Raw genomic sequence first — 15020 nt, 5'->3', positions numbered from 1 at the left:
AAACGTTGGATGCAGACATGCAAAGCTGACACACACAGGCCACTTGTTCTTGTTCTCATTCTATAGATGCAACGTAGCTTATCTCAGAGATGCTCTTACTGTGGCAAAGACAAAACCGAGAGTAGACACGATGCCGCAGATGAAACCGACAATGAGGGAGCCATAGGGGGTCAGCATCATCTCTGCAGAAGTCCCAACAGCCACACCCCCCGCCAGGGTGGCATTCTGGATGTGGACCTGTGCAGAAATAAATAACGAATCAGAAGCCTTTCAGTGCTCACCAGGAGCATTTCTCTCCTCAGAGAGGTAAGCTTGGCCTCTTCTAGAACTTGGCATTTGAAGACAAACCCTTCCCAGAAAGCTTGTAACTGCCCCTCCTCACTTTGAATTGGTATTCCTGGTATCCGTTTTCCTTAAATTGTTTAGATCAATTATAGGCTTTATTTCCCGGTTCATTTTTAGCCCCTCCAAAAATCCATCTTCAGTAATATCTTCTAAGACTGGCAGCAGCTTTCCAGACTCTCATGCTGAGGTCTTTCACATCACCATATATTCCTTTAAGTAGGAGATGCTGAGAATTGAACCTTGGACCCTCGGCATGCAAGAAGATGCGTTACCAGAGTTACAGCCCCTCCCAAACTAAACTCCTCTATACACGGCCAAAGAGGAACCGTGCACTCTTCATACGTAATTCCTGTGTACCGTACTAACAGGTGGTAATGTGATGACTGCAAAACGTTTTGCTTACCATATTTAGCCTGCCTTTCTTTTCCAGAGCACTGGAGAACGCCACAGTGGTGAGGACGCAGGCTGCCAGAGAGCAGTAGGTGTTGATGGCAGCTCGGTGCTGTGCATCCCCATGATTGGAGATGGCTGAATTGAAGCTGGGCCAAAAGATCCACAGGAACAGGGTGCCTAGAACAAGGAACTGAGATTGCATCTCATAGACCAGGGATAGTCAACCTGTGGTCCTCCAGATGTCCATGGAATACAATCCCCATGAGCCCCTGCCAGCGTTTGCTGGCAGGGGCTCATGGGGATTGTGGTCCATGGACATCTGGAGGACCACAGGTTGACTACCCCTGTCATAGACCACTTCTGTATGAGGAATTTGGCTTGGCTGGTCACAGGTCTAATTCCTGTTTCCAGATTGAGTCAGGGGTGGTACTCGACCTGGTGCAAGTCAGGCCTCAGTTGGCCCGCAGCAAGGGAATGCAGATAAATCAGTGTTCCCTTTTTTTGCTGCTGGCTAGAACAGGGCATATGGGCCATCAAGAAGAGGAAAAATCAGGCTGTCCCTTTCCACACCCTCGCAACCACACACACACCCAGCGTCACTTATGCTGGCTCTTGCTCACTAGGCTGGCCACCTGCTGCCACCTGGCCTGGCTGAATAAATGAAATAAATGCTTGCTGCTGCCTCTCAGCACAGAGTTTGATTCTCCATTATAACCTAAAGGGACCATTTACTATAATGGTCCACATAAGCTATAATGTAACTGAAAAAAAATCAGCATTTCTGAATATTACCGAATGCAGATACCCTGGTGGAATGAGCTCCCTGAAGAGATCAGGGCCCAGCCTGAACTTCCACAATTCCACAGGGCCTGCAAAAGGGAGCTCCTCCACCAGGCATTCGCTTGAGGCCAACAATCTGACCTGCCCAGGAATTGTCATTGTTATTGTCACTGGCAGTCTTCAAGCAAAGGTTGGATACACACTTTTCTTGGATGCTCTAAGATGCTTAGGGCTGATCCTGCGTTGAGCAGGGGGTTGGACTAGATGGCCTGTATCATCCAACTCTATGATTCTATGATTGTTCTGCTAAATGTGAGGAAATGGTGCTGGGTGGTGATAGGGAGTTTGACAATGATAAGCCGAAAAAGGGGGGGGAAAAACACCAACAAGAATTTTCCACTCCCTGTCCACAGGTTACCTCATGTGGAAGTGAAATCTGGCGCGGACAGGGGGTGGAGTATGCCAAAGGTTGCCCGTGCTGTCATGGGAAAACTTGGGGTGACTAGTCCTGGGCCAAAACCTATGCAGCAGCACAGCATAATGCCTCCTCTGCAGTCGAGGTCTCAGTGACCACCCAGATGCCCCCAAGCAGTTCACAAAGGAGGAATTTCCCTGAATGTCTAATTCTAGATGCTGTTCTGCCACACCATGCGTCTGACCAAACATCACACGAGCTGCTTTACACTGAGTCAGGCCATTTCTCTATCAAGGAGCACATTTGCCCTAGATTTACTGCTAGCAGCTCTTCAGGGTCTCTCCTGGAGATATCACTTCATAGTAAAGCCTTTTTAAATGGGACTGCCATTGACTAAATCTGACAATCTGCAAGCAAAGCTAGTACTCTACTGCTGAGCCTGCACACCGCCCCTGAGAGGGGCACAGAGCCTTTTCTTTCAAGCTATCTCCTGGGCAAGGGAAAAGGGGTTCATTTCAGAAATTTTAAGAATGGGAAAAGACTCAGTTTGGCCACTACAAATGCTCAAAATATCTTTGGGAAATGCCACAGTCTGAAGATCAACTCACCAATCATGGAGAAGAGGTCTGAGTGGTAGACAGAACCCTGCTTGTCTTTGGTCTGATCCAGGTTGGGTCGATATAAGATGGCAGTTACCGTTAGGCCAAAGTAAGCCCCAAAAGTGTGGATGGTCATTGATCCGCCAGCATCTTTTACCTGCGGTTTTGGAACAGAAAAAGTTTCAGTATGAAAAGCATTCTCTCCATGATGAGCGGAAGGTTCTTCAAGAGCCTCCTGAACACCAGTAAATTTTCCCTACTGCAGCAAAAGGACAATCAGAATTCAAAACACATGCGGAATGGATATGGTTCAAGGCATTCCATAACCCTAAGCACGATATGCCTCTCGTTTTCTCAGCCCTGTGACTGCTTTACTTTGCACCTGGACCGACCAGGTGCAGACGCAGGCATCACCCGTGCTATTGATGGCTGATAACAATCTGAACTCCTGTGATGTCTCAACATACTGCACACTTCACACTTCAGTGCTTTAACTGGTTTCTTCAGCTGCTGAGCTTGAGAACTGGCCCCATGGCTCGAAAATCAGACAAAAGGTCTACTGCCACAGTTAGCTTACGTGCAGGAAGCAGCCAAAGATGATGGTTTGGCCCCCTTGTGCCACTCAATGTGAGCTGCAGCTATGAACATTCGGTGGAAGATGACCAACACCTAACTGATTCAAAAAGCTGTGATCAGAATAATTTCCTATATGGATAATCTAATTTATGCTTTAGCAGCTTTATGGTCCAAGTAAGCTATTTTATATTATGAGCAAATCTATGCTTTCAGCTGTATTATATTTTGTAACTGATTGATTGCTAATTATCCTTCTGCTGGTCTATGACCGTAATAAAGATCTGTTCTGTTTGGAGCTGCAACATCCCTTGGTTGATTGACTGGGCTCTTCTATACCCTTCCCAGTTCCAGTGAAGCCTCACTGAGATGGGTCGATCAGGAACATACACTAAATACACTGTTTCAAAGTTTGAAGGCTAGTGTGGCATGATGGTTAGAGTAAGAACTGGGATTACTGAGTCTGAATCCCCTTTTCTGCCATAGAAACCTGCTGAGTGACTGTGGGCCTAACATAAGGTGACCAGGCGTCCTGATTCTCGCGGGACGGTCACGCTTCTGGCCCGAATGTCCCGCTCCGCTCGCTTAGAGGCCGGGAAGGAAGGGAGGAGGCGTGTCCCTTCTTCGCCACCTCTGCCCTCACTCCAGGGCTTCCCCCTCGCACCCGATCTTCTCCTGCTGCCCTTGCCCGCTCGTGCAAGCCATGAACTTTGGGAGGGGACGGCAGTGAGGCGAGCGAGGCAGGCGGCATGCCAGGTCCCCTCCCCGGAGGCGGGGCACACACACAGGAACAAGTTTGGGTGAGGCAGGCCCAGCAAGTTCCGGGCGGGGAGGAGTTCACTGGATGGCAGCAGCGGAGTCATGGTGGTGACAGTAAGCCCAGTCGGAGAGGGAGGGGGCCACTGGGGGCCGTCACCGAGGGGGAGGGGGCCACCACCGAAGGGGAGGGGGAGCCCACTGCCAGAGAGGGAGGGCCACCCTGCTGCTGCCCCTGAAAGGGAGGGGGCATGCTGCCGCCACCAAGAGGGAGGAGGGCTGCCACAGCAACCGCCAAGGGGGAGGGGAAGAGGGAGGGGGGCCACCGCCACCACTGCTGCCCCCATCTCGCTTCACCTCCCTCAAATTATGGTCACCTTAGCCTAACACCTTAGCCTAACTCAGGCTAACCTACCTATGAGGGAGATCATGTGAAAAATCTCTTTGGATCCCACAATCACACAGAAAAGTGGGATATAATTTTTTTAATTGGCTTTTTTCCTGCTGCCCCAGGATGCTGACAGCTTCAAGGTGTCTTATGTTTTCTGAAATTATTTGGGCCAGATTCAAAAGACACATATACCCCTTCACTTTTATGGATTTGGCCAAATCAATTTGGCTGAATGTTAAAAGTTTCAGGAGATTTTTGTGCACATATTTCCCCCCCTTCCAAGGCAGCAGAGAGTGCCTCCAATGTCTAAGAAGAGAAGAAAATAGCGCACCCACCAAGCATTAACAGATGTTCAGCATGCCAGTCTTATTTTAAATGCTCCCCCCCCACACCTTCACAGGCAGCTTTGCCTGTGAAGGTGGGAAGAACTATTTAAAGGGAGCTGGCAGCACGCCTAATAGCTGATAATGACAGACACGTTGCCTCTTCCCTTTAAATCCCACTGTACATGTTATTATCAGCTTTTAAAGGAGCAAACCCACCAGCTTTTAGGTGCCTGCTTGCATTAAACGTTCCCCAGTCTTTGCCTGCAAAGGTAGGGGGGAGTATTTAAAGGGAGCAGGCAGCATTCCTGTTATTATCAGCTATTTGGCAGGCACTCTCTCTCTTCTTGCCTTCTCAGGTGCTGCCTGGGAAAACATGGGGGATTAATTTAAACAGGCCAAAAAATGGTCGAATCACATTTCAGTGACTACTGATTCAGACTGTTTAAATGCAAGAGATGGTCTGTTTGGCTTGGATAGATCCGAAAAGTACCTGAATCAGCTTTGATTTAGGTACTTTGGGGCTTATCTGAACCAAATCACCCATGCCTGTTTTCTGGCTGCAGTATTCCATACCAAGTTTCTGAACACTTTTCAAGGGCAGCCCTTGAATTCTGAGACGGGTGTGGGTGCCACAATGAAAGGTGTTTGGAGATTCCAAGTTTAACCGTCCTCCTATGATTGTGGCAGCTATGTCTGACTGGCTATTCCAGGCAGACACAAAGGGGATGCCTTCTGAAGCATCCTTTTGTGCCAGTGAGGTAGAAGGGAGCCAAGACAGGCTCATTACGTTGTTGTTGTTATTTCAATATATTATCTGCCACTCCCAAGTGGCTTGTGGCGGGTTATAAACAGTCTGCATAAAATCCCAGTAAAACCCCCATTAAAACCCAGATATAAAAACAGCACAGATCCAACTAATCACAGTAACAAAAAAGGAGATATGGTGAAAAAAAATAACTTGAATCACTATAATTCCCCCAGTAAAAATCTCATAGAGGGGGTGGGAAGAGGAGTGCAGATGGAACCCGTAAGCCACCATTCACACAGCTCTATCCTGGAAGAGAAGCCATACAGATCTTCCTTGCCACACCAGCCTGAACCAAAGACCTGATGGAAGAGCTCCATTTTGCAGGACCTGCAGAATGCCGGAAGCTCCCGCAGGGCCTGCAGCTCCTCCAGGAGCTCATTCCACTAGGTAGGGGCCAGGACTGAAAAGGCCCTGGCCCTAGTCAAGGCCAGTTGGGCTTCCCTGGGGCCAAGAATGACCAACAAATTAGTGCCCGTAGAGCGTAAGGCCCTGAGGGGGCATAGGGCGACAGGCGGTCCCTCAGATATGTGGGTCCCAGACCATGTAGGGCCTTAAAGGTTAAAACTAAAACCTTGAACCAGATCTGGGCAGCAACTAGCAGCCAATGCAGCTGCCTCAGCACCAGCTGGATGTAGGCCTTCCAAAGTGTCCCCGTGAGGACCTGTGCACCTTCATTTTGAACCAGCTGCAATTTCTGGATCAAGCCTAATGGCAGGCCCCCATAGAGCAAGTTACAGAAATCTATTCTGGAGATGACCGTCACATGGATCACTGTGGCCAGGTGTTTGGAGGGCAAGCCAGGTAGCCAAGCCTGGTAAAGATGGAAAAATGTCTGGCTAGCTATCCTCTTGACCTGTGCCTCCAGAGTTAATGAGGCATTATTGGTCACCCCCAAATTCTTGGCCTGGGGCTTGATTGCTTTGAAGAAGAAATATTTGGAGGAAGAAGCAAGTGGGCAACAGGAAACCCATTGACAGCATTGTGTTGCCCATGAACATCATGCTGTTAATCACTGTTAATCACTAGTGATGGCAAGGGCTTCCAAGCTGCAGCTGACTTACAGTGATCTTGTAGGGCAGGGGTAGTCAACCTGTGGTCCTCCAGATGTCCATGGACTACAATTTCCATGAGTCCCTGCCAGCGTTTGCTGGCAGGAGCTCATGGGAATTGTAGTCCATGGACATTTGGAGGACCACAGGTTGAATACCCCTGTTGTAGGGCTTTCAAGGCAACTGATGAACAAGGGCAATTGGCCATTGTGTGCCTGGACATAGCAACCCTTAGTTTTCCTCCTATTCAAGACTAACCAAGACCAACTGCTTAGCTTCCAAGATCTGATGAGTCTGTGCTACTCTGGGCCATCCAGATCAATGTAGCCTGTCTTGCCCCACACTCTACTAGTGATAGAGAAAAAGACATTAAGGTGTTTTTTTTTTTTACAAAATTTTAAAAAGTGAGACTGGACAGCATGTGAGATTTTTCGTTCACTCCAAGAAAAGCAAATCTTCCTTAGAAAAGTTTCTTTATTAGAGCAAAGCAAGTTACTACTACATAGTTAGAACTAACGTACAGACTACAGGTGAACATAAATAGGGTTCCCCCCCTTCCTGGGAACATAAAATAGACACCATGTCAAGGAAGTAACAACATTTTCATAACAGCTATGGGTGAGAAAACAACGGGAAGAAAGGAGACTAAATGGCATTGGGAGGGGAGAAGGAGAATTACAAAGGGAATTTGTCCCTGGGTATCAACTAGGCTTGAGCCTCTTGTGGCGCAGAGTGGTAAGCAGCAGAAATGCTGTCTGAAGCTGTCTGCTCATGAGGTTGGGGGTTCGATCCCAGCAGCCGGCTCAAGGTTGACTCAGCCTTCCATCCTTCCGAGGTCAGTAAAATGAGTACCCGGCTTGCTGGGGGGTAAACGGTAACCACCCCGTATTGAGTCTGCCACTGGAGGGCGTCACCCCAAGGGTCAGACATGACTCGGTGCTTGCCCAGGGGATACATTTACCTTTACCTTATCAGCTAGGCCTAGGCATGGCAAGTTACTAATTCAGAACAGGAATATATACTGTTAAATCATGACAGAAATACATGAGGGTTTCTGACACAGCACACTAAGACTCTGGATTTTTTAAAATTTGTTTTGTCTTTTATTTTCATTTAATTGTTCTAATCAAGCAGAATAGAATAGGCTTACGTGGAGCAAGTCCAGCAGGATGTATTCATTCACAGAGAAGAGCGTGACTTGAAACAAAGTCATGATGAGCAGCTGAACAGGGCTGACTTTGCCCAAGATAGCACCAAATGCTATGCAAACGGAACCTACACAGAAATCGGCACCAATCAAGCTGCAGGGAAGAGAAGAAATTGTCAACAAAGGGGAGGAAAAGAGCAACAGAAATGAAACCATACCAACGCAAATACTAGGAGTTCTCTGGAAGGTGGAAAGTGTCATCAAGTTGTAGGTGACTTATAGTGACCTCATACAATTTTCAAGTTAAGAGATGTCGGGAGGTGCTTTGCCCCTGCCTGCATCTGCCAAGTTACCCTAGTCTTTCTTGGTGGCCTCCTGCCAGGCCAACCCTGCTTAGCTTCCAAGATCAGGAAAGAGTTGTGAACCTGTGGAAAACGGTTATAATCTAGAGGCCGTTTTGGTTGTTCAAATAAAAAGAAGAGATTAGACATGTTTACAGTATTTGCTGGCGTATAAGACTACTTCCCCCCCCCTGAAAAACATGCCTCCAAGTGGGGGGGTCGTCCTATATGCCGGGTGCACTTCAGTTGGGATAGACATAGCTGCCCATAGTACTGTAATGTAATGTAACAAATTCTATATTTTGAGTGGAAATGTTGGGGGGGGGGTCGTCTTATACGCCGGCAAATACGGTAGTTGCATTCATTGTGAAATGGTTTATTGTAGCCTAGGATAGGTTCTTTTTTCTGTTGTTGTACTCATTTTGAACCGTCCTTTTTTTCGTGGAATACTCCTGAAGGACCAATTACTCCCTTTGACTGATTATGTACGGGCCGGAATGCCTGTGATGGCGGCAATGGGGCTTTGCGGAAAATCCCCAATTATGCATGAAGTCGCTGCCACCCGACCCAGGCCCCCGGAAGACCCTCGTTAACAAAATGCAGATTCTTCCGGAGGCCTGGGTCTCCCGGGGGCACAGGGCTAGCCAAAAGCCCGGCTCCTTCCCCAACCTGGATATTACGCGAGGGCTTTGTGCCCTACTGCAATGGCAAAGCAGCAGCCTGGCGTAGCTGCTGCCATGCATAATGGGTCTTTGAGACACTACACAGGCCCTGTCAAGATCACAGCTATTAAAAAATCAAGACACAGGAAGGGGTGAGAAGAAACAGGCATAGCATGAAAAAATATTGAGAGACCCCTGAGACCCAAGGAGGAGAGGGTCTCCTTGGTTGACGGCATGGCGCCAATAAGGCAGCAAGACAAAATGTAGACAATTTCATATTCTTTCATAGATTCATAAAGTTGGAAGGTACCTCCAGGGTCATCTCGTCCAACCCCCTGCCCAATGCAGGAACTCACGGCTACCTGCCTACCTACAGTGACCTGATTTCATGCCCAAGTAATCCCCCACACACCAAAAATCTCCAAATTTCAGCCTGGCTTGGAGGGAATTCACCTACTATCCCACAGGAACAGATCAACAATTCCCTGGGTATGCAAGGAAAGGCCACAAGAGACAAACCGTGGGAAATCACTCACAATCTGATTAAGTTCATAAATTAAGCATTTCTGTCACATGACTATCTAGCCCCTGCTTAAAAATTTCCAGATTTCCTGCTTAAAATTTTCCACCAGCTCCCGAGGAAGCCTGTTTCACTGAGGAAACTGCTCTGTCAGGAATTTCTTCCGGATGTTTTGCCGAAAATTCTCTTTAATTAATTTCAGCCTATTTGTTCTGGTCTGACCCTCTGGAGCAACTGAAAACAACTCTGCTCCATCTTCTATATGTTAGCCCCTCGAGTATTTGAAGATGGTTATCATATCATCTCTTAGCCGTCTTCTCTCCAGGCTAAACAGACCAAGGTTCCTCAATCTTTCCTCATACAACTTGGCTCCAAACCCCTCACAGAATCATAGAATCATGGACTTGGAAGGGACCTCCCGGGTCATCTAGTCCAACCTTCTGCACTATGCAGGACACACAACCCTATTGCTCATCCATGGTAACCTGCCACCCCCTTGAACCTTCACAGAATCAGCCTCTCCGTCAGATCGCTAGCCAGCCTCTGCTTAAAAATTTCCAAAGATGAAGAACCCACCACTGAGAAACTGCTCTAAATATCAGGAACTTCTTCCGGATGTTTAGACCAATTTTCTTCTGAATTAATTTCATCCCACTGGTTCTGGTCCGTCCCTCTGGGGCAAGAAAGAACAGTTTTGCTACAGCCTTTTAAATACTTGAAAATGGTTATCAGATCCCCTCTCAGTCGTCTCCTCTCCAGGCTAAACAGACCAACCTCCCCCAATCTTTCCTCATATGTCTTGGTCTCCAAACCCCTCACTATATTTGTTGCCCTCCTCTGGACACGCTCCAGTTTGTCTGCATCCCTCTTCAACTGTGGTGCCCAAAATTGAACACAGTATTCCAAGTGAGGCCAAACCAGATCAGAGTGCAGCATCCTCTCGTGATCTGGACACAATACTCCATTTGATACAGCCCAAAATCCCATTTGCCTTTCTAGCCATCAAGTCACACTATTGACTCATGTTCAATGTGTGGTCTACTAAGACTCTTTTTCGCACATACTACTGCCAAGACAAGTCTCCCCCATCCTATATTGGTGTATTTGGTTTTTCCTACCTAAATGCAGAACTTTACATTTATCACTATTGAAATTCATTTTAGCCCAGTTTTCCAGCCTGTCAAGATCGTCTTGTATCCTGATTCTGAATTCTGGTGTGTTTGCTACTCCTCCCAGTTTAATGTAATCTGCAAATATAATAATTACCCCCTCTGTTCCTTCTTTTATAAATATGTTGAACAACACGAGGCAGACAGATCCCCAAGGCACTCCACTTGTCTCTCCTCTCCAAGAAGATGACAAAACATTTACAAGCACTCTTTCTTCTCCCCTTCAATTATCTTGTGCATACCATGATTTCTCCTGTCAAATTTTAAGAGCTGGGGGGGGGGGCATGGACTACATGTGTGGTTTGGTTTGTTTTGGTTTTGCTCAAATGGTGCTAAGTCATAAAGCTCATTTCTATGAATGGTTCATCCAGTTGTGTTAATCCCAATGCAAGAATCAGTCAGAGCGAAGAGGAACAGGGAAAGTGCCATGGACTACACCAATTCAGATTGCAAAATCTGGGCCCAGGGGCAGTCCTACTGCTGTGATCTGACTTTTTTTGTACTGGTTCATTTTGTACTATCCCTCAGCAGGGTTCTTGCTCTTTCAGTCAATAAAAGATTTTCTCTACCACCCTCAAGTCCAAACCTGCTCTTACCTTTCAATTCCAATGAGTATCTTCCCATTCTCAAAGGTATGGAGCCAGCCCTGCATTAGGAGAGCCCACTGAATCCCAAAGGCAGCCAGGAGGAAGTTGAAGCCAACAGCACCAAAGCCATAGCGTTGAAGAAATGTCATGAGGAAGCCGAAGCCCACAAAAATCATCACATGGACATCTTGGAAAGCTGCATTATGAAAAAGCAGACTTGTTCAAGTTTGGATATCCTCATATCCATCTCAGGTCTTATTTGCATAAGTAGCAACCAATGCACTTCACAGTGAGTAGCAGTTCACACTCATGCATACTTTTGCCTAGGGATATCTTGTATGCAAACTAGCCATACAGTTATGATGCCACAAACAGCCATACAGTTATGATGCCACATTTTGCCGACTGACCCACAGTCATTTCCCCAGAGAATCAATGTAAGCATTTAAACTCCCGGTAACTGAGAGAATGCAAATAATGCAGGTGATTAGCAGCTATTCTCCAGTTTCAGGCGAAAAGCTGTCAGGTTGCAGCCAATTTATGGTGACTTCTTCTGGGTGTTTTCAAAGCAAGAGAGGAACAGAAGTGCTTTGTGATTGCCTGTCTCTGTGTGACAACTCTGGACTTCTTCGGTGGCCTCCCATCTAAATAATAAACAGAGTTGACCCAGCTTAGCTTCCAAGATCTGATGAACTCAGGTTAGCCTGGGCCATCATGGTCAAGGACTTTACCCAATACCTACATTGTCTCTTTCACCAAAGCCACATGATTGTGAACCCACAGATCCCCTCTGATACAATTCTTAGTGGTGTGCAGAAGAGTTATCATTAATACTTTTGTCTAGGGATGTCTTGTATGCAAACCATCCATAGTTGAGCAGGGGGTTGGACTAGATGGCCTGTGTGGCCTCTTCCAACTCTATGATTCTATGATTCTAGCCATACAGTTATGATGCCACCGACAGAACTATTAATACTATTCAAAGTGACATCACTTTGGGTTTGAGATGCTCGGGACCTGGGAAGCCTAACCCTAGCACCTCCTAAGATGACAAGCTGTGATGTAAGTCAGCTTTAGGGAAGCCACTACAATTCTCTCTACCTCATCCATAATGGGAAGATAGGATGATAGACTTGGAGCAGGGTTCAAATCTCTGTAGAGCAAGCAAAACAAAACACGGATTACCTGAAGCCAGTCTCCCTTGATGTAAACAACTATACAGGATAGTGGTTGCAAAACCAAAAATGAGATAACCATTTATTGCCCTATGCTCAGAGGGTGAATTGGATCAAGAAGAAGAAGAAGAGTTGGTTCTTGTATGTTACTTTTCTCTACATGAAGGAGTCTCAAAGCGACATATAGTCACCTTCCCTTTCCTCTCCCCACAACAGGCACCCCGTGAGGCAGGTGAGGCTGAGAGATTCCTGTGATTCACAGACACTACTGTCCTGATCTATTTTACAGAGATTATTATAAGGATGTTTAAACTAATGTATGCAACATGTTTGAGACTTATTATTCTAAAACTTAAATTGCTCAAAAACTTAGGACTTTTGTTTTTTCTATGATTCTTAAAAGAACGTGGAGTCTGGATTTTAAGAGAGAACTGATTCATAGACAAATTGGATATTACATGACGGATCTGTGATCCCATCTCACGATGTACTTTTGAAAAATGGTAAAAAGAACATGAACAGGACTTGCAGTGTTGTAGTGGTGATTTCTACTGACAAAGTGTACAGCTCAATCACTAAAAAATCAATAGAAGCAGAGGATTCTAGATTTGGAGCCCTTTTTCCTTATTTGTTTTCCTCTGACAAATATCTTTAAAATCCATCATGATTATTTGGAGACATTTGCAACACATACCTAGCATGTAGTGAATAGCAATTTGAAATCTATTCCTGGGAGGGGCATCTCTGCCTGTATATCAAAATAAATTTAAATCTCATGTTAGCTGCTGCTCCTCCATTGTTTTCTGGAGATAGATAATAAAATTTGGCACTTACCATGTTATAGGAGCCTCTCGGGCTTGGGATTTCCCCCATGCTACACTGATTGAGAAGTATAGAGCAGAAAAAACACCTTCACCCATTCTGTATGGCTGCCTATCAAAGATCTGTGTGTATTACTGAAGGCAAAATTTAGTACTTCTTAAAATGGAACAAGGAATGTATCAGCTAATATTATAAACTAGCACCAAACTATGCCAGAAATTGCTGTATGCACAGAAAGAAACTAAAACAAATATACACAGTATCTGGGGAGAAGGCAAGGAGCACGTGGAGAGTTGCTGGCAAGATCAGGGGTTTTTCTTTTTGCTTTGTTTCCTCTAACTGAAGCAGCTCTGTGTGTGTGTGTGTGTGTGTGTGTGTGTGTGTGAGTGAAGGAAGACAGTATATGTAGGTGAGTGGGTGTTTTGTAACTTGTTAGAGCATGCTTGCGTTAAGTATTGTTAAATGCTTTTGTTTGTAGCTGATTGAGGAAGTATGTGCTAAGGGTTGTGTGCAACAGAGGGATTACAAGCCCTGCCCTGTGCTGTGACCCTGTGATCTTAAAGGCTCTTCCTCACCAGAATCACAAGCCTCTGGCATGAGTCAAAGGGTTCTTTCCCTGTGGGGATAAAGATTCTAGTGAGATGGAATCTTATTTTTGGAAGACAAAAGGCCCACATTCAGTCACCTTCAAGAAACATGTCATGTTTGTTTTCCTCCCTGAGGACAAGATGGACTATACTTGTCAGGGGAAGAAGAACAACTTGGGAGCTGAAGACAATTGAGTTGAACCACTGGCTGCATTGGTGGTGCTGGCAAGTGGGATTTGGATTCTAGGACCATGAGCTCAGCATAGGCTACACTTATCCAATTTGGGTGAGAATGTGTTTGGCAAGAACCTGGGGAGATTCATCAAAAGAGTTTAAATGGAAGACACAAGGGGAAGGAGATGTCTAACATCGTGATTTTAATGTAGGAAGCCAAATAGCAATGGTCCGCCTGGGAAGGATGGGTCAAATAGAACCAAGGGCAAGAGGCTTCATGTGTCTATTGCCTGAAACATAGGCAATAAAAAGGAAGAGCTCAAGCTTCTCATGCAGACGGAGATATATGATTTTGTAGGCATTACAGAGACTTGGTGGAATGATTCCCATGACTGGAATGCAGTAGTGGAGGGATACGAGATGTTAAAAGTAAAACTAGAAAAGGTCAAAAAGGAGGTGGAGTGGCATTGTATATGAAGAGATGGCTTACCTGTCAAGAAATACTAGTGGAGGAGAGTGACACTCTGGTGGAAAGTATCTGGGTGAAGATAAGGGAGGTAAAAACAGAGTATAGTGTCTACTGCAGAATGCCTAATGAGGGTGAAGATGTAGATGCTGCCCTCCTTGAACAGCTTGATAGAATATCTGAGCATCAGGATCTTGTATTTATGGGTGACTTCAATTTCCCCTGATGTGTGCTGGGAAACAAAGTCTGCTACGCATCCAGAGTCATGCAACTTTCCGATCTGCAGTGGAAGAGCCTATAAGAGGCTCAGTCATACTTGATTTAATACTGACCAACAGGACACATGATATTACTGAGGAAATAAAACAAGAAAACATCTCTTAACTACAGCAAAAAAAGATCAAAATGTACAGAAGCCTTTTATTGGAATAAAGAAAGATATACATATGATAAGGGCAGGGATATCATTAGCCAAAAAATTCAAGAAAATAAACAAGACGTTCAAGAAATTATGACAAATCAATGAGAACTAAAAGAAAAACAAAAAAAATGAATTAGTACAAGAGTTACAAGTGAATTTTTTAGAAGCAAATCAAAGGATTTAAATTTTTTAATTGAAATTTAGAATATTTTCCGTTTCCAAGGAGTTCCAGAAGAATCTGGAGATTTGGATTTAGAGAAAAGATTTCAAAAATTAATACAAGACTTTTTGAAGGTACAAGAAATAGAACAAATTCTATTCCCAGAAACAGAACACATTTTTTAGAATCAATTCAAAATATGCAAGCCAAAGTAAGTTACCACAGGATGTACCAGTTGGTTTCACTTATAAAAAATCAAACAATACAACAATATAACTTATAAAAAAATCAAACAATACAAACTGAGGAACAAGAAGTGCAGACATTTCAGAACTTGCCAGCTATTATAATTTT

The 15020-nt window shown here is 45.3% G+C and overlaps 1 protein-coding gene across 10 annotated transcripts in view; it reads right to left on the bottom strand.

Moving 5' to 3' along the window:
• Positions 1-15020, bottom strand: part of RHCG (Rh family C glycoprotein) — an 85895-nt gene that overhangs the window by 24338 nt on the left and 46537 nt on the right. For 9 of the 10 annotated variants that reach the window (XM_077318133.1, XM_077318132.1, XM_077318140.1 and 6 more), the window contains 5 exons: positions 10871-11057; positions 7586-7736; positions 2542-2689; positions 749-915; positions 100-237 (listed from right to left, as the gene is read on the bottom strand). In XM_077318133.1, coding sequence (XP_077174248.1) covers positions 100-237; positions 749-915; positions 2542-2689; positions 7586-7736; positions 10871-11057 — 791 coding nt within the window. Of the gene's footprint in view, positions 1-99; positions 238-748; positions 916-2541; positions 2690-7585; positions 7737-10870; positions 11058-12730; positions 12753-15020 lie in introns of those variants that run through there. The other variant, XM_077318139.1, reaches the window with a different exon arrangement.

This window comes from Paroedura picta, chromosome 18, assembly GCF_049243985.1.
Source record: "Paroedura picta isolate Pp20150507F chromosome 18, Ppicta_v3.0, whole genome shotgun sequence".
Taxonomy (NCBI): domain Eukaryota; kingdom Metazoa; phylum Chordata; class Lepidosauria; order Squamata; family Gekkonidae; genus Paroedura; species Paroedura picta.
The sequence above is the reverse complement of the archived record's forward strand: the minus strand, read 5'-3'. Positions and strand labels throughout refer to the sequence as shown.